This window comes from Lissotriton helveticus, chromosome 1_1 (assembly GCF_964261635.1).
Source record: "Lissotriton helveticus chromosome 1_1, aLisHel1.1, whole genome shotgun sequence".
NCBI classification, from domain to species: Eukaryota; Metazoa; Chordata; class Amphibia; order Caudata; family Salamandridae; genus Lissotriton; species Lissotriton helveticus.
In genome coordinates this window covers 2,139,138,578-2,139,162,983 of record NC_136057.1, presented here as the reverse complement: position 1 = coordinate 2,139,162,983, position 24,406 = coordinate 2,139,138,578, and the positions used below count along the sequence as shown (strand labels likewise).

Sequence of the window (24,406 nt, the reverse complement as noted above, 5' to 3'; positions counted from 1 at the left end):
GGTCTCATCAGTACCAACAGATGCACATCAACATATTGGAACTCAGGGCCATTTTTCTTTCCCTGCAAGCTTTCCTACCGAGGATCGTGAATTCGTCCGTCCTGGTGCGCACGGACAATACCACCAGCATGTTCTACATAAACAAACAGGGAGGAACGAAATCTCTTACCCTGTCACTGCAAGCTCAGGAAATGTGGGAATGGGCCTTACAGCACAACATATCCCTCAAAGCAGAGCATGTTCAAGGGATTCGAAACTCTCTAGCAGACAGTCTCAGCAGAACTTTTGTGGACTGTCACGAATGGGAACTCGAACAACATCAAGTAGACACAGTCTTTCGCCTTTGGGGGAGACCAACGCTGGATTTGTTTGCCACGCAGCAAAACAGCAAGTGCCTGTTTTATGCCAGCAGGTTCCCAGGACGGGGGTCAAGAGGAAACGCCCTCCTCATGAGATGGACCGGAATGTTTGCGTACGCTTATCCTCCGATTCCGCTCATTCCGAAAGTCCTGCAAAAGATGAAGAGGGAACACTGCACTCTCATTCTCATTGCTCCACGTTGGCCAAGACAATATTGGTTTCAAGAGCTTCTCCTGCTGTCTCAACAGCCTCCGTTTCGGCTCAAACCGACTATGTCGATGCTGACAAGAGAGGGCGGTCAGATTCAACATCCAGATCCTCAATCGCTGCACTTGCACGCTTGGCTCCTGATTTCCTAGAGTTCAAAGACCTAAACATTCCCTCGGAATGCAGGAAAATATTGTCGCAAGCACGTGCACAAAGTACCATCAAAACATACCGTTTCAAGTGGAAGAGGTTTTGTTCATGGTGTGGAGATAATGACGTTCATCCGCTGCAGGCTCCTCCTGAAGCTATCCTTCCATACCTGCTTTCTCTAGCTAAATCAGGTCTAGCTTTTTCTTCCATTAAAGTACATCTGGCAGCAATCTCCAGATTCAGGAAGAACTCCAACAAACCATCCTTATGTTCTTCCTCCTTGATCAAACAATTCCTTAAAGGACTCTTCAGAGTTTTTCCTCCAGTTCGTCCTCCTCCTCCGGAATGGGATCTTAATGTAGTCCTTTCCCAACTTCTTAAAAGGCCCTTTGAACCAATCCATAAAGCGGAACTGAAGTTTCTGACTTGGAAAGTTGCAATTCTGTTGGCTCTTACTTCTGCTCGCAGAGTTAGTGAAATACAGGCGTTCACTATTACTCCCCCTTTTCTGCAGTTCTCTAAGGACTTTGTTACACTTAGGACCAACCCTAAATTCATTCCTAAAGTGCCAACTCAATTCCACATTAATCAACCGGTCAAACTTAGAACCTTTTTCCCGGATCCGAAAACTCCTGCAGAAAGGGTTTTACATTCTCTAGATGTCAAAAGATGTCTGAAATTCTATCTGCAAAAGACAAAAGACATACGTAAATCTACACAACTGTTTGTTGCCTATGGAAGACCCACCTTCGGTCAAGCTGTCACAAAAGCAACTATTGCCAGGTGGTTGTCCTCCACAATTACCTTCTGTCACGACAAGGCCAATAGACCTTTATCAAGGAAGGTCAAAGCTCATTCCACAAGAACAGTGTCGACATCTACGGCCCTTTTCGCTGGAGTGACTCTAGAGAACATTTGCCGAGCTGCTACTTGGAAAAGTGTGCACACTTTTACCGAACATTACTGTCTGCAGTCGGCAGTTCAAGATGACACAGCTGTTGGTGATGCAGTGCTGCAGCATCTTCTTCACTAAGGTTGGAAAGATTATATATTTTAAACTTTACATATTTATAATGCTGTCCTATCTGTTATATTTGAAGGTTTTGATGCATATGTTATGTTGACATGTTTTGTACTCTATTACCTTCCTGGTTGTGTGGGGATTGATTTATATTTTCTTTGTCTCCCACCTTCCTCTATCAACAGACATGATGTTACTGCTTGCTATTCTGATTCAGGCATGTGAATCTATGAAAGATACCCTAATACTGGATAAGAAAACGAGTTACTTACCTGTAACTACGGTTATCCAGTATTGGTATCTTTCATAGATTCACATGCACCCACCCTCCTCCCCGGTAGGGCAGTTCTGGCTATGGATACTACTTCTCACTTGTGCTGGGAAAATCTGAGGAGAACTGCCTGAGCAGGGAAGGTTCTAGAGGGTGAGGTCAGCTGATTGGCTGAGGCTAATATTTCAGGTCTTTTTACATAATGATGTAGATAGGCTGCTAAGTTTTGAGGCCTAGTTAGGCCTTTAGGCTTTTCCAGCCTACTACAAGAAATTTTAGGCACTGCTATTATATATTTTATTTACCGTGGGACTCCCGCCTCGACGACGGGGAATGATTCAGGCATGTGAATCTATGAAAGATACCCATACTGGATAACCGTAGTTACAGGTAAGTAACTCGTTTTCTTATTTCCTATACAATACTAGCAGTTAGCTTTGCAATACCGATGTCAGGCAGTACCTACCCATCCTCTGAGGTTTTAAAATCCCCTCTTACATTAAATTCGATGGACAGGAGTCTCTTTATTGTTGTACTGAATTTAAAATTATGGATTTTTCTTCAAAGAAAGTGGAATGTGCCACAGTTAGACTGGAAACAGCCATCGCAGTCGAACCACTCCGTACCTTAACAACACAGTCCTAACCACAAATGCGTCTTTACAGTGTATTCCTTTATCACCCAATTCGTTACAGAAACTTGCCTTAAGGAAAGAGTTGTTGGACTGATGTTGGACTTTAAGTCCAACACTTTCCCTTCTGTTGCGCAGACTGGATTTGCAATAGCAAAGAACACTATCCCAATGTCCAGTGCTTTCCCTAAGGCAAGTCGTTGTAGCGACTTGCTTGGTAAAGAAACACTTTGTAAAGACTCATTTGTGGTTCGGACCACGTTGTTAAGGCAGGCATAGTAAATGCTTGTGTGGTTCCGACATACAACCCATGTAGACATCCTTATAAATATTATTTAGCTGATCACAAATAAGAGTGAGACATGATCCAAATTACTTCTTGTGTATTCACACACCCCATGTCCTTCAAGTGTAATAGTAAACTAATTATTGTGAAGAGTTCAGCAGTTTAGGTAGAACGCTGATCTTCAGAATAAAACAAGTAATAATCATGATGTTTGTACATTTATTTTTATTGATATATTTTGAAAATGTTCTGTTTCACACTTTGTTTCAGAATTGTATTGTGATTGTTTATGCCTACCATACTAATTCAAAACCACAGTAACAGAGCACTTATTTCTAAATGCAGGATTTAGTGAAAGTGATGACACTTTGCCCGATTGAGCATCTGGTATGTATATAACATGGTATGTATGTCACTGTTACAGACATGCATGACTTTTTACTTTTAACGTTTAGATGTCCATCACTATTGTCTCACATTTCCATTTTGTCTTTAGAGAAAGAAATGTTTAAAGATATTGCAGATGTATATTGACAAATTTGAAGTCGGGGGAAAATATAAGCTACTCAGGTACTGTAAGAATTATCATTAATAGTTGTAGTAATTTTGTTATTATTGTTTTTTTTATTACTAGTAATACAATAATGTATACATTTAATACAGGGGTTTTCAAACATTTAATTGTGGGTTGTTTATTAGAAGAAGCAGCCAGTGAGCTGTTAAACATTCTTAAATGTAATCATGACTTACTTTACAGGTGTTTGTTGAAGACGAGTAATCATGCTGGTGTGGAAGGCTATATTATTCAAAACATCAAGAATCAGATAGATTTATCACTAAAGGTGAGATTGTATTTCAGTAACCTAATTTAAATACCAAGTGTTGCTTTTGTAACACTCCCAAATAATTTGCCTTTAGTATGGTGGTTTCAAGTTTTTATGCTGTGAGAATGACTCTCACTGAAGGGTCTTGTGCTCTCGCAGAAGATGTGTCTAAAAGATAATTTACTGTACTGCGGTTCAAGTGCCTATGTTTCCTACAACATGCAGTTAATGTGTGTATCACAATATAAATAGTGGTGCTGTTTAAGCCTTTTCCAAAATGTTTTTTCCTTCACTACTCTGCAAAGCTGATACTCCCAGATTTGGTGGTTCTAAACGTGGCCTTGACTTAATCTAAGTGTAAGAGGAGCTTTCATCTTAAAATAAAAGCAGCTATTCTCAGTGAAAAAGTTGCCTTGTCTTTCTCTGCTGTCAATCAATTCTCACATCTGCAAAACGTTTCAGTCTGCAGATTGGATGCTTAAGTTTGCCAAATTCCTACTTCGAACCTGTATTCCAAATGTTCTGCATCCATTTGTACAAGTAATTTTAAAGTTTTATACCTTTTGTTTTATTTTCTGTCAATGTATGATACTGTGGTTGTTTAAAAATGGGTTTGTTAGGGCATTGTGTCCAGGAGCTTTTTGAAGATTCCTAGGGTATTTTCTGCAGCATATGTCTGAAATCTTTTCATCAATTCTGGCTACGTACAAAGCTAGTGTGTTCAGGAGGCTGATCGGTATGTCCACTTTGTGGGTTTGGAAAGACATTGCATCCACAGAGCTCTGCAAGATACAAAGTGCGGTGGCACAAAGCGAATCTTGGGACCCTTTGGGTTCCTCTTTGCGAACTCTAGTGGGGCATGAGTTTTCAGGTGCTCTGTAGCGATACGAGGCCAGCAAGTTTTCCCATTCTTTTGAGTGGAGATAAGATAGGTCTTTCGCAAGGGTTCGTGAATCTTCATCAGTGTGGGCCAATTGATTTGATCCATTTGCCTGTGATTTTTTGCATCCTTTGCGAGCCAAGGCATTGATGGTAGCGACGCTCCATCTTGTTGTTCCGGTGTCATAAAAGTGAGTCATGCCCCCAGCCCAGGGGCTACCAGCTTCTTCTCCTCTTCCTCTATTTGAGTGATTAGATGAGACAGGTCTTTCCTTCCAAGTGATGAGTTGAACCACTGCCTTGGGCTTTAAGTCCGTCTCCCTAGCTGTTTTATCTGGCTTCTCTTTTTCTACTTGATCCCAGGGCAGCGAGGGCACCCTCTAAATGGAAGGGACCCTTAGAGGCCTCAGGACTCATGAGGGCCCTACAGCTTCCTGAGATCGTGTCCAGCTAGGGGAGGGGTGGAGGCCTTTGCGGACGATCACAGTGGGGCTTAAGGGGAATGGCCAGACACTTAAGGTTTGTGTTGCTGGAAAAGAGGATTGCCCCAGCGTCTTTTAGAAAGATGAATTTTGAGGTAATTTTTTACTGGAAAGGGATAGTGCTTGTCCCTCCTGAGGTTAATTGTGGTTGCGTGCACTGTTAAGTCAGGCTGGTGGCCTCTTAGTGGTGTTGCTGGAGTTAATTGGAGCATATGATATGGTGCAGCTGGGTGTACAGGATGATGTGATCTGTTACTTCGCTTCTTTTGAGCCACCACTGGCCCCTATGACTTGCCAGATCGCATGTCTAAAACTGCGCAAAATTGCTCATCTCCTAGTTATGGATGTCTTTCCTGTGGTCCGTAGTAGACCCCAGTGCCACTGCAAGTACGCTGTTAGGGGGCAGAGGGGACTGCGTGAGATAAATAATCACGTTTTGGGGGAGGGGCAAGCTGCACCTGGGTAACTCCGGACGCTTCTGTGCCTGCCTCTCCGCAACCCCAACAGTCTAAGGTGTCTCACTGGGGTCTCTCACAGCCACAAAAGCTTCTCTGAAGCTCCAGTGGCAGATCACGGGTCTCAGGAGGGCTGATAGACTGGTAGTCAGGCACTAGGGCAGTGTGGCATTATGCTTTGCCACCTTTGCCTCCACCAGGTATTAAAAAGCAGCTATCACTTTCCACAGCTTTTTTTCACAGCTTGTTCACAGTCAAGGTCAGGGTGCGCCGCTTCACCCCTCCCTCAGGGTGTTAGCTAGTAGCTTAGAGAGGAGGGCACAAGCACACCCAGTCCCTGTTTGTAGAGAGGAGTAGAGTGCTCGTCTTCCGGCTACACTGCTCAACTCAGGGTTGGGTGCCAGTCCTAGGCTCCACCGGTTCCACCAGCCTACAGAGCCCCTAGTCACCTCTCATGGCCCCTTACCGCAAATCAATCAGTCACTTTGAGTCTTCCCACAGGCCCCCTGGGGCCTGAACGTAGGCTTTCCGACGTCTTCAGAAGTGGCAGTAAGTCCTCCTGTCATTTGAGCATCCCAGAGTGCTTTGTAGGCGCTGATACAGGTTTGTCAGTCCTGTCAGGCTTATCAGGCTGATCAGCGAGGCTTGGGGGATGGGCACCACAGCAAATAAAAGTCGACCCAGCCTAATACCGGCAGCTTCGGTTAACCGCTGGCAGCTGCCTAGAGCACTCTCCAGCTCTCACCCGCTCTTTTCCCATGTCAGGCTGGGGCTGGGAGTAAGACCGGGGTAGGGTTTAGGGCCTAACGGCCTTAAGCCTCGGACCTTTGGCGGGTGGCAGTTGCACCCCCACCGCTTGTCCCTTTCATCTGCTTCTACCAGGAGCCCTGGTCCTGCTCCGGCTGCTGCTTCGCAAGGCTCACAAGCTCCACCTGAGGAGAATGAGCAATAGTTTGATAAGAAAACTGATGTCAGTGCAAAGGGGTGGCACCTTTATAAAGCTCAGGTATGTCACTTCTAGAGGGGGTGCGATGGTGCAATGGTGTCCACAGGCACAACCTGACAAATGCAGGAGTAATGCTGGAATAGTGGTAGATCCAGCCTTGCGCCGCATGGAATTTAGAAGGTGAGGACTCTGCAGTTAGAGTATCCAACAGAGAGCAGGTAACCAAAGGTTTGTAACGTGTTGATTTTGGTGCTGCATGTGAATGACCTGAGAGTTGCTCTTATCTTGGGCTCTGTGCCTAGGTGTGTGATTGAGGAAGAAGTGTGAGAGAGACATGCAAACAGCACCAACCTAGCTATATAAGTTGGTGACATGAGCAGTAGGCATGCACCTCTGTAATTGCAGGAGCCCACTGCTGTACAAATACACCTCATCAGCAAGGACAGAAGCAGAAAAGCAATCAAGGTACCCAACCTGAGCAAAAAATCCCAATCTTTAAAGTTCCAGATTTCACCTACTGCTGCTAGGTGGCATGCCACAATTCGGAGCACAGGTTGGCATCCAATCCCTTCTCAAGTTTCCCAAATGTAGACGAGCACAAGCTGTGCGAACCCTAGTTGGGTAATGGCTCAAATCCTAGTCAGCCTGGTACCCTGCACGAGCAAGAGCAACAGATGAATTGGTTGGTAGGTAGCTGCCCTCAAAGCAAAAGAACAAATTGGCCTAACCATGTAACCTGTTTTCACCCCACCATGATAGCCCATTACTCATTCTTACATTGCAGAGATAATTTCTCTTTCTAGTTTATCTGAGGACCCGCTCCCCCTCTTGCCATCCTAGAATTTACTTTCAGGCAACTTCTGCTTTCATTATTAGTAGCGTAGAGATATTTTGTGGTTGAAAAGAGATAACATAGTGAAAGGGGACTTACCCTGCTTTCCTGATTTGAAATAGGAATGTTGAATGGCATAGATATGGTATTTCTTCTTTAGTTAAATCATAGCCCACCTCTTCTCTGATAGCTTTGCAAAATACAGCTTTTCTATATGTCTCCGCCAGTCAATATTCATTCTGATCTCCTCTGCCTGGTTTATTCCCACTTTCTCTCCTCTTCCTATTAACTCTGCCCTCACCTCTAGCAAGAGGCCATTGACCCAAAACAATAGTTGCCCAACAGGGGAAATTTCCTGTTCTAGACCCCTTCAGTGCCTTTCAGTGTCGCCCAATAACGCTTGTTGATAGTCTGCCCTGTTGGGGAGGAGATTGTAGCGGACTTTTAGTACTGTATTGTTTAGCAGGATTTTTATAGCACTTCGTAACCGATTGTGGGTCATGAAAGATGTTATTGAATAAGTAGCAACTGCAACTTGAAGTGCCTGGTTCGTAGTGTTGATTTTTTTGTATCCACTGTTGGGTGTAAAGTCTGCAGATCTTTGCTCAGGTCACACAGGCCTTGCAAGTATGTAAATAAATTATGGCACACCCTCTGCCCTGGCAAAAGAAATAGAAAAGGATGGACCTTTGCAACAAAAAAGATTGAGACATTTACAGAGAAACAAAAATTGACAAAAAGAGAGCAGACCGCACAATTGGCGAGGACTTATTGTGTGCCATTACTAGTTGAAGTGTTTGATAAAAACAACAGTTATCTCAGTAAAGGCAGATTTGATTACATACTCCTCCAAAACACCTTGCAGAAAGGAGGCAGAGGGACTGATCTTCTTGGCGGAGGCTTCAGCATTTTGAAATTCTCCAGAAAGTAAAACATTTGAAAGTCACGACAGAAGGTGTGGATGAGAGATCATTTACAATTAATATAGGTAGTGTAGGTGCTGGTGGTTGGGGACTGAAGAAATAAAGAATGTTTCCTGGAAAATGGACTACCAGAAGTAATGGAAACTGACTAAACTCTTGACTTTCATTTTGGCCACCCATTACGACAAAGGTCTTTTCTTGACCGCATCCTTTTGCACTGAACTCATTTGCACTTTATTGGACGAATTAGTGGTAGATCGTACTTTTAGGACTCTTGTGAAAATGGATTTTAATATTTCATTGTCATTTCCATGTACTCTAATTTTGCACATATTTTACTATAATCAATTTCCATATACAAGATATATTCAGAATGTATTTTTATTTTTTCTCTTTGATATATGTGTGTTAGTATGCTTTTATGGTGTTTGCCTTGTTGTCACCGAATAAAGCTGTTTTGACTTGACTTGACTTGACAAAGGTGGTTATAGTTGCAGCACCTAAAAGCAGCTATACTGATTTCCTTAGCCAGAGAATTACCAGGTCCAGATCCACATACAAGGCTCCATTCAGGTGACCAATCCGCTTTTGTTTACCATCTGCTCTGAGCAAGTGGTAAATGGGAGTGCTGGTTGATGGGGGTGGTGTATGTGTGTGCAGGAGAGACTTTAGCTTGGCATGGCTGAGAGTTTGTGCTCTGTCTGTGCCATAGGTGGGGGTTGGGCAGGAGGCAGGGTCCAGGGCCAGGCTGCACATTCAGCTGTGATTTTCTCGTTTGATTTACCAGTGAGAAAATCAGGTACAGTGTTCCTACATCAAGGAAATACAGATGCTGGAACACTGGCTCAGTTATAATTGGGCAGAGCAGTATCCTACAGAGGATACTACTCCTCTGATCTCGTAATTGGGGCCATACTGGAGAGAGAGCCCACAGAGCGCTTATAAAGAAGGCTTTTGCCAAGGGTGTCCCCAAGCGCACAGATGTTAAACTACAGGGATCAAAGTCAGGAAAGGTCCACTTCTACAACACCAGCTCCGGTTCCCCACTAAACCATATTAATCCAGAAAGTCAAGACTAAGGTAGTCTTAGAAAGGAGAGGCTCAAACATTGATGAAACAGGATGCAAACATGAACAAAGGAGAAGAATCAATTGACTTAGCCAGAGGCATGTCTGTTGAAGGGGGGAGTCAGCAGTAGATCTAGCATATCGCTCAAGACCGTGGGTGCTAACGGTACAGAGACTTGGTCAAACTTAAAACGGGCTAAAAGTGGGTACTTACTGTGCCATATACATTGAGTGCACTTGAACAGCTGAGAGGACATATGTATGGCAAACTTGAACTGTCCAGAATCACACAGTAGATGCCAAATTAGCGAACTGCTGAGTTTCTGCATTAACAGGGCAGGGAAGCTAGGGGGCAAACAAACTAGAATTATTTCATAGGTGAGATACAAGACACTGGCAAAGATGGTTGGTTGGAAAAGGCGGTGATTCATTGTGTAGATGGACATCGTTATTCAGGAGTTGAAGTGTGACTGGGTGGGGGAACTGGAAATATGAAATTCAGTATTTGGATATTTTTTAACTTGTCTAGCGAGCAGGTGATTTTTGAAAGGGTATATTTTCAATACCAAAGTGTGAACGCAGTCCGTTCTAAGTTTTCAATGGATGGTGGGTGTTCAAACAAGCACTGCTAATTTCAATACGCCTGGCTCATCCATTTTAGTTATGTATAGCCAGATACATTGCTTGTGAAAATGTGAAGGGTGGCGATGGTTTTGCTGTGCTAACTGGTGTAGGAGTGTGATAAGTAGTTATGCACAGATAATGCATGTCAAATCTCAAATTCTTGTGTATTGGTTGGACAAACATAATGCAATAATTCACAATGAGTATCCCTGACTAGCGATGGTTTTATTTTTTTACACATTCACACAATTGGTATTCTACTGCTGTCATAGGTCACATATTATATGTGAATGCAGTATTTAAAGATTTAGAAGACCAAACAAAGTAGGATAGGCTTAGATAGCCATTTGGGCTTGCACATTCCAGAATTGTGGTACAGTCCCTCACAGTGAATATTCTATCAGATATGGCTGAGGAATATTTGCATCGAGGGCAGCATATATAGCGTGGAATTCAGGTGCATGAATAATCCCCCAAGCATTGCATAATTTGCTTCCTTTTTGTGCAACATGGCATTAGTCTCACCGTGAGTGGACATGTTTTGATGTGTTTCCTTGCCCACCACTATCGTCCCCTTCAGTCTGTAAGTGGTTCCTGCAGTGTTTGTGGAATGTTTAAAAAGGGCCTGTCTTTTTTTCTCTACAGAGCTGGTGCTTTTTGAATCGTTCTATGGAAAGTAAAGTAAAGTCCACATTTGTAAAGCGCACAATCACCCGTAAGGGTCTCTAGGCGCTGGGGGCCGTCTGGAAGATTAAGCGAGCTATTGCCCAGAGTCACATGGTGCTGGGCTAACCTGCCGCCGGAGCCGGGGATCGAACCGTGGTCCCCAGATTCCAGCGTCAGTCGCCCTGGCCGCAGCGCCACACCTCTCCCGTTTGAACGTTGAAGATAATTCTGAATGGCTTCTTGTGTGAATACCAGATTCTAAATCTTGTTATTCCCTACTATGATGTAGCAACCTCGGGAAGTGAAAGTTGTTTTCAATTGTTGCTACATCATAAAAGAACAACAGCAAGATGATGGATGGAATGCTTGAATTCAGCTCAACTGCTGGCAGTTGCTTGGGCCGCATTCCAGCCCATTGTTTTTCATCCACAATGCAACCTCAGTTTGGACTGAATCCCATGCAAACCAGTCTTGACCCTTCTCCAATGGGAACATTCCAACCTGAACTGCCAGGCCAGGTCCTCTCTGAACCAGAACGCAAGCAACCCACGACCATTTTTACCCTGACTAGGGCTCATCAACCAGATCTAACTTGGGTCAAGTGGCCCAGTGAGCACAGGACCCACGTCTGGGCATATCCATCGCACCTAGGGCGGCAAATGCAACAAAAATAAGATGATGGATGGAATGCTTGAATTAATCTCAGCTACTGCCAATCGCTCAGGCCGCATCACAGTTTGTCGTTTTTCACCCAGCATGCCACCTCAGTTTGGACTCAGCCGTATGCAAACCAGCCTTGACCCTCCTCCAATGGGAATTGTCCAGCCTGAACTGCCAGGTCCTCCCTGAATGGGAAGACAAGCAGCCTAGGACCGGTTTCACCCAGCCAGGTATAACTTAGTTCCAGTGGCACAGTGAGCAGGGATCCACATTTGGGCATATCCATCAAACTTACAGCAGCAACTGCATCAACAATAAGATGATGGATGGGATACTTGAATTAATCTCAGCCACTGGCAGTTGCTCGGTCTGCATCCCAGTCCATCGTATTTCGCCCACCATGCAACCTCAGTTTGGACCAGCCGTATGCAAACCAGACTTGACCCTGCTCCAATGGCAACAGTCCAGCCCGAATTGCTAGGTCCTCCCTGAATGGGAACACAAGCAACCTAAGACAGTTAGGCAAGGATGAGAGTCCATCCCTAGTACCTCCTCTGCCTCACCATAGCATTTGCAAGCAAGGGAAGATGCTTTTGGGGTGCATGCATAAAGGAATAGCTGTGTAAAATGGGAATAATGGGAGCGTTTTTCACCTCTACGGTTCTGAACCCTTCACTATTACCCATCTATATATTCTTCATATTGGAACTGAGACAGGAAAACCACTCCTTGTTGTACTGGGCGCACTGTTTTTTGCCACAACCAAATAATGTACGGTTCCGCTCCATAGGTTTTTTTTTGGCAGGTAATGAATGAAGGGTAGACTGAGGTCCAAACTGACAGTGAATCTTCCCATGAGTTATGCATGTGGCTAGTGTCCAAAAATATCTCCACTGGATGCCAATAATCCTTAAATGGTCACACGTCCTGTGCGCGTCCTCCTGCCTTTTCAACCTATTTACTCTGGGCTGCAGTTGCCATCTTCAGTGGATAAGAAAATGTGAGCTCTCACTGATTGCAGTTCAATATTTTCTCTCTGATTACTCCCACAAACTCCTTACCGTTCGCAAAATAGTTCCCAAACCCAATTCGGTCTGTCTTCCTCGGAAGGCTCCTTTACATAAAATGCTCTTCTGTCTCGCTATAGCACACCGACCCAATTCATACAAATGTTACATTACCTTGTAACAAGTGCTACCTGCCATGTTACTACAGAGGCAAGCTAATGGTACAGCTGTGCGTCACCTCCTTCTTACAGGAGTTTGAGCACTGTGGTCTGTGTAAGCCCAACATTGAATGTTGCAAGTATTTCTGAGGTAGTGAAGTCAGGTTACATGCTTGACTTTAGCAAGGAGGGCAGGAAGATTACTTCAAGACAGAAGGATGTTCCTGGGCAAGTATGAGGGCGAAGAACCTAGAGTGCCTCAAGGACAAGGCCACCACTGTCCCTCTCATGGACCACCAGCAGGAGCTAACACAAAACCATATCGCTGGCCATGGTGCTAACCTCTGTTTGCTTGGGCAGCTGAACCGCATGGCGAGTGTAATTACAAGGTAGATTTGCTCTTACAGTTTAGCAGCAGACAGTGATCCGACAGGGACCAGTGTGCTGCAGTGCTCGCTGAAGTCAACACAGACTTTGGGAGATGGGGGGATTCTCAATTCTGAAAGATGTAACTCCATCCCTGATTAGGTTTGAACTCTAGAAATACCAGCCTGCAGGCTCTGAATGCCAGCTGAGCACAGAGATCAAGAGAAACGGTCTCTGCTAGGCCAGATTGATTCCCACTCGGGGCATCTCGAATCCTGGAATAATGTGATGCTGCTCAACCTGAACCCTCCTTGACTGGCCTGCTTCCCCTGTTTCTAGTGAAATGCAGTTCTGTTTAACTGCTCAGCCGTATAAACGCAGATGAGGATGCTCCTTGTGGCTGACTTTCATGATGGCTTACATCACTCACGAATTGCTGAGGCATGTGCATTGCTTTCATGTTGTCTTACAGGCATACTCGGGATGGTACAGGCGTCTGACCAACTGTGAAAGCCAGCCTACCTGGTCTCTTTTAATTCGGTGTTTGTTGTGCTATTTTTTCACAGCAGCTCCATTCTACTGCCACTTGAGTCATGCGCCTTAGTGCTCACAAAGCGAAAGCAAAAGGCAGGCAGCTGCTTCGGATGTGGGTGATTTTTTTCTTTTCTTTCTTTTTTTAAAAATGTAATAATCAGGGCTGCAGTCTAGAGAGGGACCCCTTCTGCGCACATCACAAATTCCAAAGGCCAAAAATGTACATATTCACAAAAGGCTGTGAGCTGGCCCCAAAAATGTAAAAGATGACACATTCAGCTAAAGCTTGAAAGAGGCTCGGAAAAACAAGCTAGCGGCTGGAGAGGAACTGACCCGTGTCCCCTTTCTGGATCTTGTGCTGACATGAAGTCTGCTACACATTTAAAGCTGTCTGTATCCAGACCTAAACAGGCTGAAGGTGTAGTACCCAAGTACATGCTGTGTTATGTCAGTAGCCTGAAGGAGAGGGTTAGTGAGGAGATACATGGAACTGTAATTGTGGTGTTCTAAGAAAAAAGAAACACTTAGAGGGAGAAAATAGCACAGGAACATTACAAACAATATTCTACTCTGGTGGGGTCTACATATGAATGTATGACGTTACAACGAATTCCGTTGCAACGCATGCCTTTACCACGCATGCGTTACAACGGAATTCGTTTACCACGCATAACCTTTACCTCGACTACTTGCGTGGTGACGTCATACGTCGTTAAGAGGAAACTGAATTTTTTTCCGATTTCTCTTAAACGACGCTGATTATGTGCAGATCCCGGCGTGACTTCTGGTGAGTTTTTTTATTTGGGGGGGAGACCCCCCCCCAAACACTCCCCCCGTTTTACTTTTTACCTTTACCACATATGCCTTTACTACAAACCTCGTAGTAAAGGTATGCGTGGTAAAGGCTTTAGTGGTAACCACGCATGCGTTGTACTGCATGCGTGGTTAAAGATTTCGTGGAAACGGCTTCGTTGTAAAGGCCGTTTCCCTCTACATATTGTGCACCCCTTTCAGGTTGATAACAAATAGATTGGTGCAAAGGTTTCTATGGGATGGTAGCTGAGGCATGCCAGAGGAACAGAACCATAATCCTGAACATGTACACCCCACTACAACAAGAGAAATGTATTCAAATTGTAAGAACAATGACCTGCAGAGATCCCGTTTTGATGCATAATTATGGATGGAGACTTTGATCCAGTGGTGGACTAGATCAACAAGAAAGACACAGCAGATAGTGGGGCAATATTGTTTGGGAAATGTATTGAGGCCTACATGCTTGATGTGTAGTGTTAAAGACAAGGGAAATCAAGGAAGTATTCATTTTTCTCGACAATACACGCTTCGTTTTCAAGACTAGGTAACTGCTTTATAAAGTTTATATGTGCTACAGATCCCTATCAGATTCAGGAGGCTAGATTTGTCCCAGAAGTATTTCAGAATTCTCCCCTCTCTTGTTAATTTCAGGTGGACATAAACAGTCAGCTTCCAGACTATGACAATTCAATACTTTACCCTCACTGGGCCCGAAATATTGACATATTTGCAACAAAAGCTGGAGGAGTGCTTTGTACTCGGTAAAGATTGAGTGGTATTGAATAATACTCTTCAGGAATCAGAAGATATACTATGTTGTTTCATAACAGAAAGGAAAAACGGATGGAGTTGGCTTGAGGATCAGGGGCTAGAATTTGAAAGAACATCGTAAAAAGACTTAGGAGACCCTGAGAGCAATATTGTATGGAAACAGTAGAATAACTTAGTATCAGATACAGTGCAAGCCCACTAAATAGCTACATTACTGGGCTACGACGTGGTGAGTTCATTAATATGGATACAAAGTTGAAAAACATAAAAAGCATAAAAAGGACAAGCTTACAAGGATCACTTTGATGAGTTTCGGCAGGACACAGAGCTTCCAAACCTTACCCGCTCAAAAAGGAGTTTGTTAGAAGTGGATATTAATGTCTAAAAGATACACAAGACAATAAAATGGGCTCCTGCAAGAGCCCAGTGTCTAATGGCTACTCAGTTGAAATGTGTAACCACACAGGAGGCCAGAGGAGATTTAATGACCGGCAGGTGGCGGCTCCCCTACAAAGAACCACTAATACAAGGCCACCCTGGTCAGGACAAAAACAGATACAATGAAAGGAGTATATGGGGGATTCCCTTTTATAGGACAAATTCCCTCACCCACACATGGGTGGCATGCTTCATCATCAGGAACCTCCTCTCACTGCGAACCTGGTTGCAGTGTGGGCTAAATCCCCATATCTGAGAGGGAGGAGCTCAGGGATGTTTTAGTTTTATGTAATGAGAGGTATACTAAAACCTTTTGGTGAGCCGGGTGTGATGATGAGGGAGAGTGTAAGCAAGAGAGTGCTGGTGAAGTGAAAACTGACTACCTGGTATGTAGAGATAATTTTACTTGGATACCCAGGGGTCAGGGTTAAAAAAACCTGTTGCAATCGCATGCCCGGAGAATTCAACCTAGCATCGATGTTGGTGATCATAGGGTTGACATGTTTCAGCCGGCATGCCCTCTGTAGAGGTGCTGTGGCTTTCTTCAGGACCTAATGAGAAATGTGTGTACAGGTGACACCAGACCAACTCGGGTAGGTATTTGAAGAGTGCACCGACTGGCGGGTTGGACATCAATTGTGATAAGCTGGCGTTCAGCGGTGTTCCCGTCACTTGAGGGGAGCTAGTGGCAGCTCATCCTCGGCGCACTCGAGGACGGTTCCAGAGAACCTCGGCTCAGAGGGCAGCTGTGTGCAGTGTGCGTCCATGGAGAGCTACGGGCGAGGATAAGCTGCCACTAGCTTCCCTCAAGTGACAGGAACACCGCTGAACACTAGCTTATCACGATTGACGTTCAACCCGCCAGTTGGTGCACTCTTCAAACACCTACCTGAGTACAGTGCAGCATACTACATACTACAAAAGAAATGCATTGTTTGGGATTTTACGGTTGGAGACACCTGCCTGTTTTAGATGTGGGATACCTGAGAGAACATTGCTACACGTATTTAGGGGCTATGATGGCTGCGAATGTCAAATGTCTGCCACCAGGCTGCAAAATCTCACTAGATAAAGGAAATCTGTTGAGTGGAATGGATCTCTGCGTGCTCAATGAAAATGTTAGAAAGGAAAGTAGTGTATTTAAATTCATGAAGAAATGATGGCACTGGAAGCAGTACCTACATCTGTGGGGAAACTGTATAGTAAAGTGCCCCTCAAACTTAATGAACATATGTGGCATGTAAGGCAGACTCAATTATGAAGTAAGTGCGGTAATTAAGCTGAAAGAGCAAAAACAACAGGCATGAGAAAATGGGTGCATGTAGTAGTGCATCCTATACGTTTAGTGTCTGTACCTGTCCAAGTTTCTATAAATGTATCCTTATATGTAATTGGATTAGCATGTATTTTAACATTTCTATTATTCTACCTTTTATTGCATCTATATGTGTATCCTTTCGTTATTAGATGAATACATTAAGGGTCTGTCAGGGAAGTACAGCAACAATACTGAAACATACCTGGCAAAAATACAAAAAATGGCCCTGTGGGCAAATACCATAACTGTTCTGACCATGGAAGATCATACATGAGCATATTTTTCCATCTTCAGCCTACTCCCGGTCACTCTGACAGAGCTTTCTATTGGCTCTGGTGCCTGTTTGTCCAGCAGCCTGCTGTAGATGCTTTCTCCTTGTGGATCATGTTGCCTTTTTCTCTTTCTAGCTGTGCTACGTACCCAGGACTTGAGTCACCCCTCACAATGCTAGTGAGTAGTGGAGCTCCAGCCACGTCCCAGACAGTTTATCCTGCAACACTCCACTTTGATGCCATATCAGTCTTTCTGCAATGCTCCATATGCAGCAGGACTAGTAACTGTAGCAGAGTGCCTTTACATCCCCATACAACCTGCCTGCCTATGCACCAGTTCCTTCTGTGCCACAGAACATGTTTGGTTTTCTCTGGGGCAGCCGGATAGGCAGCAGGGAGAGCTGCCTACTGCTCGACCTCAGTAGGGGATTGATTTGCAAAGTCTTATTTTTAGACTGTAAATATCTAAGATGTTATATTATGTATATTTTGAATTCTATTTATTGTTTTGGGTATGTGGAGTGTGCTGTTAACATGTGCACATGTAGGATTGTAAAATATGCTAGCAAGCGAGGGGTTTCCTAATCCTTCCAGGGGGTGTGAAAGGTCTACATAAACCCATATATGCTAGTGGAAGTTGAAGGGCAAGATTTACATTGAATTTAAATCAGGCTTTCCCTTTCTACCATTTAATTTTCAGACAGAACATGGCATAAGGTGGTTTTCAGGATCACGCTTGGTTCCCCTCCTTCATATGGTGCTGTCGCTTCCTGATGGTGTGGAAACAGATCTACTCGTACATTCTGATAGGTGGGTCGTTTTTTAATAACAGTTAATTATGATCAAAATATTTTTCTCTTCCAGGGAACCCTCGTCAAAGTCACGAGTACTGAATTGTCCCAGCCATTTGTGGAATCCCACAGCACTTTGCCATATGTGTAAAAAAAGAAAAGTAGATATGAACATCTGCGCAAAGCTTTTCCATGGGAAAATGTGCTTAAATAAAAAATACAACTGGTATTGTAGCCTGTTAAAGGTTAGAAATGGCCAAGTTTAATTTATTTTTCCTTTTTCGAGAACATTGACGTTGAAAACAAGTACTGTACCAACCCCCTCACTTTTGAGACACTAAATGTCAAACACATGTATGGCTGAAGTATGTAACTGTTACCGCGCAACTTTTCGCACGAAATACTTTTACAACGAAACTATTACCACGCAGGACCTTTTACTACGAATACCTTTACAACGCATTACACTACAACGCAGATACTATTACAACGCATACCGTTACAACGTGAGTATAGGTAAGTTTATCTTTTTTTAAAAACATTTATTAGGGGTATTGGGTTTTGGGGTACAGGGGTATTTTTAGGTTTCAGGGATGGGTTTGGGTTTTGGGGTACAAGGGTATTTTTAGGTTTCAGGTTTGGGTTTTGGGGTACAGGGGTATTTTTAGGTTTCAGGGATGGGTTTGGGTTTTGGGGTACAGGGGTATTTTTAGGTTTCAGGGTTGGGTTTGGGTTTTGGGGTACAGGGGTATTTTTAGGTTTCAGGGATGGGTTTGGGTTTTGGGGTACAGGGGTATTTTTAGGTTTCAGGGTTGGGTTTGGGTTTTGGGGTACAGGGGTATTTTTAGGTTTCAGGGATGGGTTTGGGGTTTGGGGTACAGGGATATTTTTAGGTTTCAGGGTTGGGTTTGGGTTTTGGGGTACAGGGGTATTTTTAGGTTTCAGCGATGGGTTTGGGTTTTGGGGTACAGGGGTATTTTTAGGTTTCAGGGTTGGGTTTGGGTTTTGGGGTACAGGGGTATTTTTAGGTCTTAGGGATGGGTTTGGGTTTTGGGGTACAGGGGTATTTTTTAGGTTTCAGGGTTGGGTTTGGGTTTTGGGGTACAGGGGTATTTTTAGGTTTCAGGGATGGGTTTGGGTTTTGGGGTACAGGGGTATTTTTAGGTTTCAGAGTTGGGTTTGGGTTTTGGGGTACAGGGGTATTTTTAGGTTTCAGGGTTGGGTTTGGGTTTTGGGGTACAGGGGTATTTTTAGGTTTCAGGGATGGGTTTGGGTTTTGGGGTACAGGGGTATTTTTAGGTTTCAGGGTTGGGTTTGGGTTTTGGGGTACAGGGGTATTTTTAGGTTTCAGGGATGGGTTTGGGTTTTGGGGTACAGGGATATTTTTAGGTTTCGGGTTTGGGGGTACAGGGGTATTTTTAGGTTTCAGGTTTGGGTTTTGGGGTACAGGGGTATTTTTAGGTTTCAGGGATGGGTTTGGGTTTTGGGGTACAGGGGTATTTTTAGGTTTCAGGTTTGGGTTTTGGGGTACAGGGGTATTTTTAACATATATATTTACAAATTAATAAATAAAAATTAATATAATTAATTAAAATATTTAATATTAAAATAATAAATTATTAATTTAAAAAATAATTACATTATTTTAACATATTATATACTTACGTTGTAATGGTATGCGTTGTAATAGTACCTGCGTTGTAGTGTATTGCGTTGTAGTGTATTGCGTTGTAAAGGTATTCGTGGTAACTGGTCCTGCGTTGTAAAAATTGCGTGGTAATGGTCTGCGTGCTAAAAGTATGCGTGGTATCAACATATATCCATGGCTGATGTAGACACTTAAAGGGAAGGCTCCGTCGATGTCAAGACCACAACCAAGTGGGCAATTATCTTCCCCTTCGATTTCAATGCATAGGGAACCTTCACCTCCTTTTGGTCCATTGCCTTTATGATCTGAGAAGGGTACTCCGATCTTCTGACTCTGAGTACCCCCGCCCCCCCAGCAGATCAGTCTTGCCACACTTCATTCCAAACTCACCTACATCTCTAGTCTTTAGTAGCCTTGAAGTCAACTCACCTACCAAAGTCCCCGTTGGAGCCTCTACACATCATATTGACCACCCAAGCAACCTAAACCCCAAACTCTGTGCAGGAATAGGCGATCTCACTCTAGAGTAAGAAACAGCAGGAATCTCATTCTCATTCAAGACACTCCGGACATCATGGTAGACAATCTAGTTCTAATAGGACCAGTCTAAGGTATAGATACTCTCCTTCCTGTGCCTGTATTATAGATAGGGTACACATTCCATGTTTGCGCCACAGCGCACCTTAAAGTAGGTGTGCCAGGTGCAAAGGTGGAAAGTGTGCCCTATCAGGAAGAATGTGCTGCCCTTGGGGTAGCCACAAACTCCTGCTGCCCCTATGGCGGTGCATTCAAGAGAAATACTGAGTAGCTGTTTAGAAGATGCTCTGTGTTTCTCTGTGCAGGCAGTAAGCCCCCTGCACTTTTAAAACAGGTTAGAGATCACAGTGGAGGCTGGTTCAGTGAGTGACTGCACCCGCCTGCAAGGGGATGTCTGGGGGTTCCATGGGATCTCCATTCATCCCTTTAGAGGACTGCATTTAGAAGGCGCACTGAAAGTGTGCCACCATTTTGTTGCGCACTTTCAGTGCGCTTTCTAAAGCCTTACAACTAGAATGGGTAGGTATGTTTTTTTGTCTATTGCATCTCTTTTCTCATGTGCCACAATTTGTAGATAACCATACACAATTATCAAGATGGTGCTATATGGTACAGATGCACCGTACTACCTCGGATGCATATTACACACCAGTGAACAACCTATGTTTAAACATGAGAGATAACAGTACCAAAGCACTCCAAAAAACAGTCAACATTGAGGAATTTCCAGGCAAGCGTCCAAGATGGCCGCTTGCTGTTGAAGCTCCGTCGGCTGGTACAACATCTCCAGCATTTTCCCCCCATGCCTCGACACCATTGCCAAGAAAATTGTGGCGCTGTGCGCCTGAATCAATCCTGAGTCCAACAGACGTTCTCAATCCCTGTTTCCGACACCGGCACTCTGGGACCGCGGAGAGATGGACACGGTGACTTGGGCCCTGCTGCTGGAGGATCGTGGACCGCCTAGATGGTAGGTGAGCGGGGGCCTGTGGCTGTGGCAATCTGGCTGGTTGCGGACCAGGTGAGTTGACTCTTCCGCCCCCCTTTCACCCCATGCGCCACGTACGGGCTCTGCAGTCGGCCTGGTCGGCCGCGCCCGTCCCGCACTAAACACACTCGTCATTTCTGGGAGGCGGCGTTGGGGACAGGGCCAACTGCATGCCTCGCTGCATTGAATAACGAGTGCCGGAGCGTAGGAGACGATTAGGGGAAGCCCTTCTGGTGCCTACCCCAAACACGCAGCGACTTGCCGCGCGGCTCTGTGGCCCCTTCGAAACTCTTTTTGAGGCCTGCTCGCTACCATACGGGCCTCCGATGTCGGGTGCCCACCTGAGCCTGCTCCCGGACCTGTGAGCGAGCCGCTATCACACGGCGTCCTTGAACTGAGAACCTCATATAATGGACATATCTCTATCCCTGATGTGACGTCCCGCTGCACCCCCTTCCATCTTTAAACACTTACCGCGGTCAGTGGCCTTCCGATTTACGCACTTTCACTGCGGCCCAATCGAATTCTGGTAGGTCCAAGACTGCGCGCTCCTGATGCTCAACTGTCCCCTACAACTGGGTCCTCCTGGCGGCCAGGTGAAGAGCACAGCAAAGGCAGAGGATACGCACTAACAAGCAGCCCGGGACATGGGTATGTGGCTGCGCAGACTATACTAGGCACTACCCATCGTGCTCTCTCCTGTTAGGGCGGCTGTGAACTGCGCCAAGGTCTCAACTATTCCTTCTCCCACTGCTGTGCACAACCTGCTTGACTCCCTATGGTGTCTGGACCCGCCGACTGCAACCAGGGCCTGTCCGTCACTCTGCATCCACATTGCACCACTACACCCCGGCATGGGTCCTTTGGGAAACTTACAGATGGAACGACAGAAGAGACCCCAACCATGGCGGGCAATGCTCAGAGTGCGGACCGATTAGTCGACCTCCCTTCGTTGTCTGCATCGATGCTCCAGGAAATGAGGGCTGGTTTTAAGGCCCTCGATGGGCGATTTGACGCACTGGACAAAAGCCTGGCTGACATGGAGGCCAAAATCCAACATGATCAACGCCTGGATGTTGCAGAGGCCCGCGTTTCAGACATTGAAGACAGCTCGGCACAGTCACTGAAGTGCCTGGTCAGAGTGGAGCGAATCCTGACAGAAGTCGCAATTAAAAACGAGGACCTAAAGCGCGAAGCCGGCGCAACAGCATTCGTATTTTAGGCATACCGGAGAGTGCTGCTACTGGGAGGATGGACCCATTCATGGAACACTTACTATCTGACTTGTTTGGTAGCGATGCCTTCACCCCGGGATTTGTCATAGAACGTGCGCACTGGTCCCTCGGCCCCAGGCCTAACCCTGGCCTCCCACCGAGACCCATCATTGCGAGGATCATGAATTTCAGACATCGAGATTCTGTATTACGCCTTGCCCGGGAACATCTGGCAGGGCTCCAAACTTTCCTTCTTTCCGGTTTTCACGTTAATGGTCCAAGATGCCTGCCACAAGTTCAACGGGGTGAAGGCCATCCTCAGAAACTTGGGATTGAAATATGGACTGCTATACCCTGCCAGATTAAAAGTGGATGCGAGAGGCCGTTACCGCATTTTCGACAACCCTACAGAGGCGCAGGAATTTTGCCACTCTTACAAGCGGAACAATAATGGGCTATGACAGGGAATGGGGGTCTCCGCAAAGCAGTTCTGATGCCAGTGTGGATCTTTTTTCCAACTCGAGTACTGGTTAACAGAACAATATTAGCCTCTCATCCGGAGTGTGTTGAAGTAATGGGATAATGCACACTATACTTCTATATTGTCATAAGTTGTGTGTCTGGCCGACGTGGAGTTGCCACCCCTCAAGGTGTACACCTTGTTCTTGTTTGTTTTTGCGGATGTGCCCTTCTAGGGGTCCTTCATACATTCGTACAGTCATTTGGTACTTCCAGTTGAATGTTTTGTTAGGATATTGCCTTACTTGGGGTAGGTTGAGGCTGGGTGGTGGGAGGGAAATTTGCTCTGTTTACGCATTTTCAACTATTCTCAACAATGGTCACTGTCACATGATACCTTTTTAGTTAGCAATTTATTCACGTCTTTCTTAATGTTACACTCACTATGGCACAACTGGGTAATACTGCTGGACCCTCTGGTTTGCCTCTTATGTCCTGGAATGTAAGAGACCTCAATTACACCCGCAAATGGTTAGCCCTTTTAGTCGAATTTCGTGAGGCTGCAGACAGGGAATTGTTATATTTGGGGAAATATCAATCTGCCAGAAGATACGGAGAGGGCGAGAGACCTGGTAGAGTACTAGCACAAATGCTCCGCCCCCACATACAGTAGGGCCTACATCACTGAGCTGCGCACTCCCTCCCATCAGTGATCTCCTCCACCCCGAAAATTCGCGACACCTTTCTGGATTATTTTAAGGCCTTGTACAGTTCTAATATAGGAAGTGACTTAAATGCTTATTTGTCTAAAAATCGCGCTGGTATATCTGAAAAAATACATGTTAGACTTCTTAGCTGAGCCCATATCCGAAACAGAGGTTATTGGCACGATAGAGGCACTCCGGGGTCATCGGCCCCTGGCCTAGATGGATTTACCGGAGTCTTCTATAAGGCTTACAAAGATATTCTTGCGCCTCACTTGATAGAAGTGTACGCAGAGGCGCTAGAGAGGCACATTCTTCCCCCCACACTCCGAGAAGCAGTCATTTTTCTCCTTCCTAAACCTGGCAAAGACCCCTCCCTAAGCAGCTCCTATAGACCCCTCTCACTCTTGAATCTGGACTATAAAATATTGGCTGAGGTGCTCGCCAGCTGCTATCTCAACTAATGGAAATTATTATATCCCCAGCGCAGTCTGGATTCGTTCCACTTCGCTAAATCGCAGAACTCTATTCGCTGTCATACACAGAATAGACCCGAAAGTCCCTGCTGCGGCTGTACTGCTGGATGCCGAGAAGGGCTTTGATTCTTTAGAATGGCGTTTTTTCCTTTCGGTTATGCACCGTGTGGGAATGCCAGCAGGCTTTATTGCCACTACTGCTCTATTATATAGCAGACCCACGGCGAGGCTCTGTTTAAATGGCACACTATCTAAACCCTTTTCGCTGTCACGTGGCACACGACAGGGATGCCCACTTTCCCCCCTTTTATTTATATTGGCTATGGATCCGCTGATCTGACATTTTCAGGAGCGGCATCTCCACCGGGATTACAATTTAACACAGGACCCTTATTAGTCTCACTCTGTGCAGACAACACCATTCTTTATGTATAGGCTTTCATGTTTTCAGTTTTTATTTTTGCTAAATTCTGGTGTTTTTTTCCAGTGTTTTCAAGTGATTTCAATACCTTAAAAAACTGTGGTTATCAGTGGTTACACTTTTTCGTGCCATTAAAAACAACAGAAACAGGGTTTTTCTGGTGTTTATGGAAAGTTTTGATTTTATTATTCCTTGCTTTCTTCA

General features: G+C 45.0%; 1 protein-coding gene across 1 annotated transcript in view; it reads left to right on the top strand.

The window, feature by feature from the left end:
- Positions 1 to 24,406, top strand: part of GLMN (glomulin, FKBP associated protein) — a 394,839-nt gene that overhangs the window by 254,386 nt on the left and 116,047 nt on the right. Inside the window, exons 14-17 of the mRNA XM_078646323.1 lie at positions 3,272 to 3,313; positions 3,423 to 3,496; positions 3,684 to 3,768; positions 17,665 to 17,774. Of these exons, the coding sequence (XP_078502449.1) occupies positions 3,272 to 3,313; positions 3,423 to 3,496; positions 3,684 to 3,768; positions 17,665 to 17,774 (311 nt within the window). The remainder of the gene's footprint in view (positions 1 to 3,271; positions 3,314 to 3,422; positions 3,497 to 3,683; positions 3,769 to 17,664; positions 17,775 to 24,406) is intronic.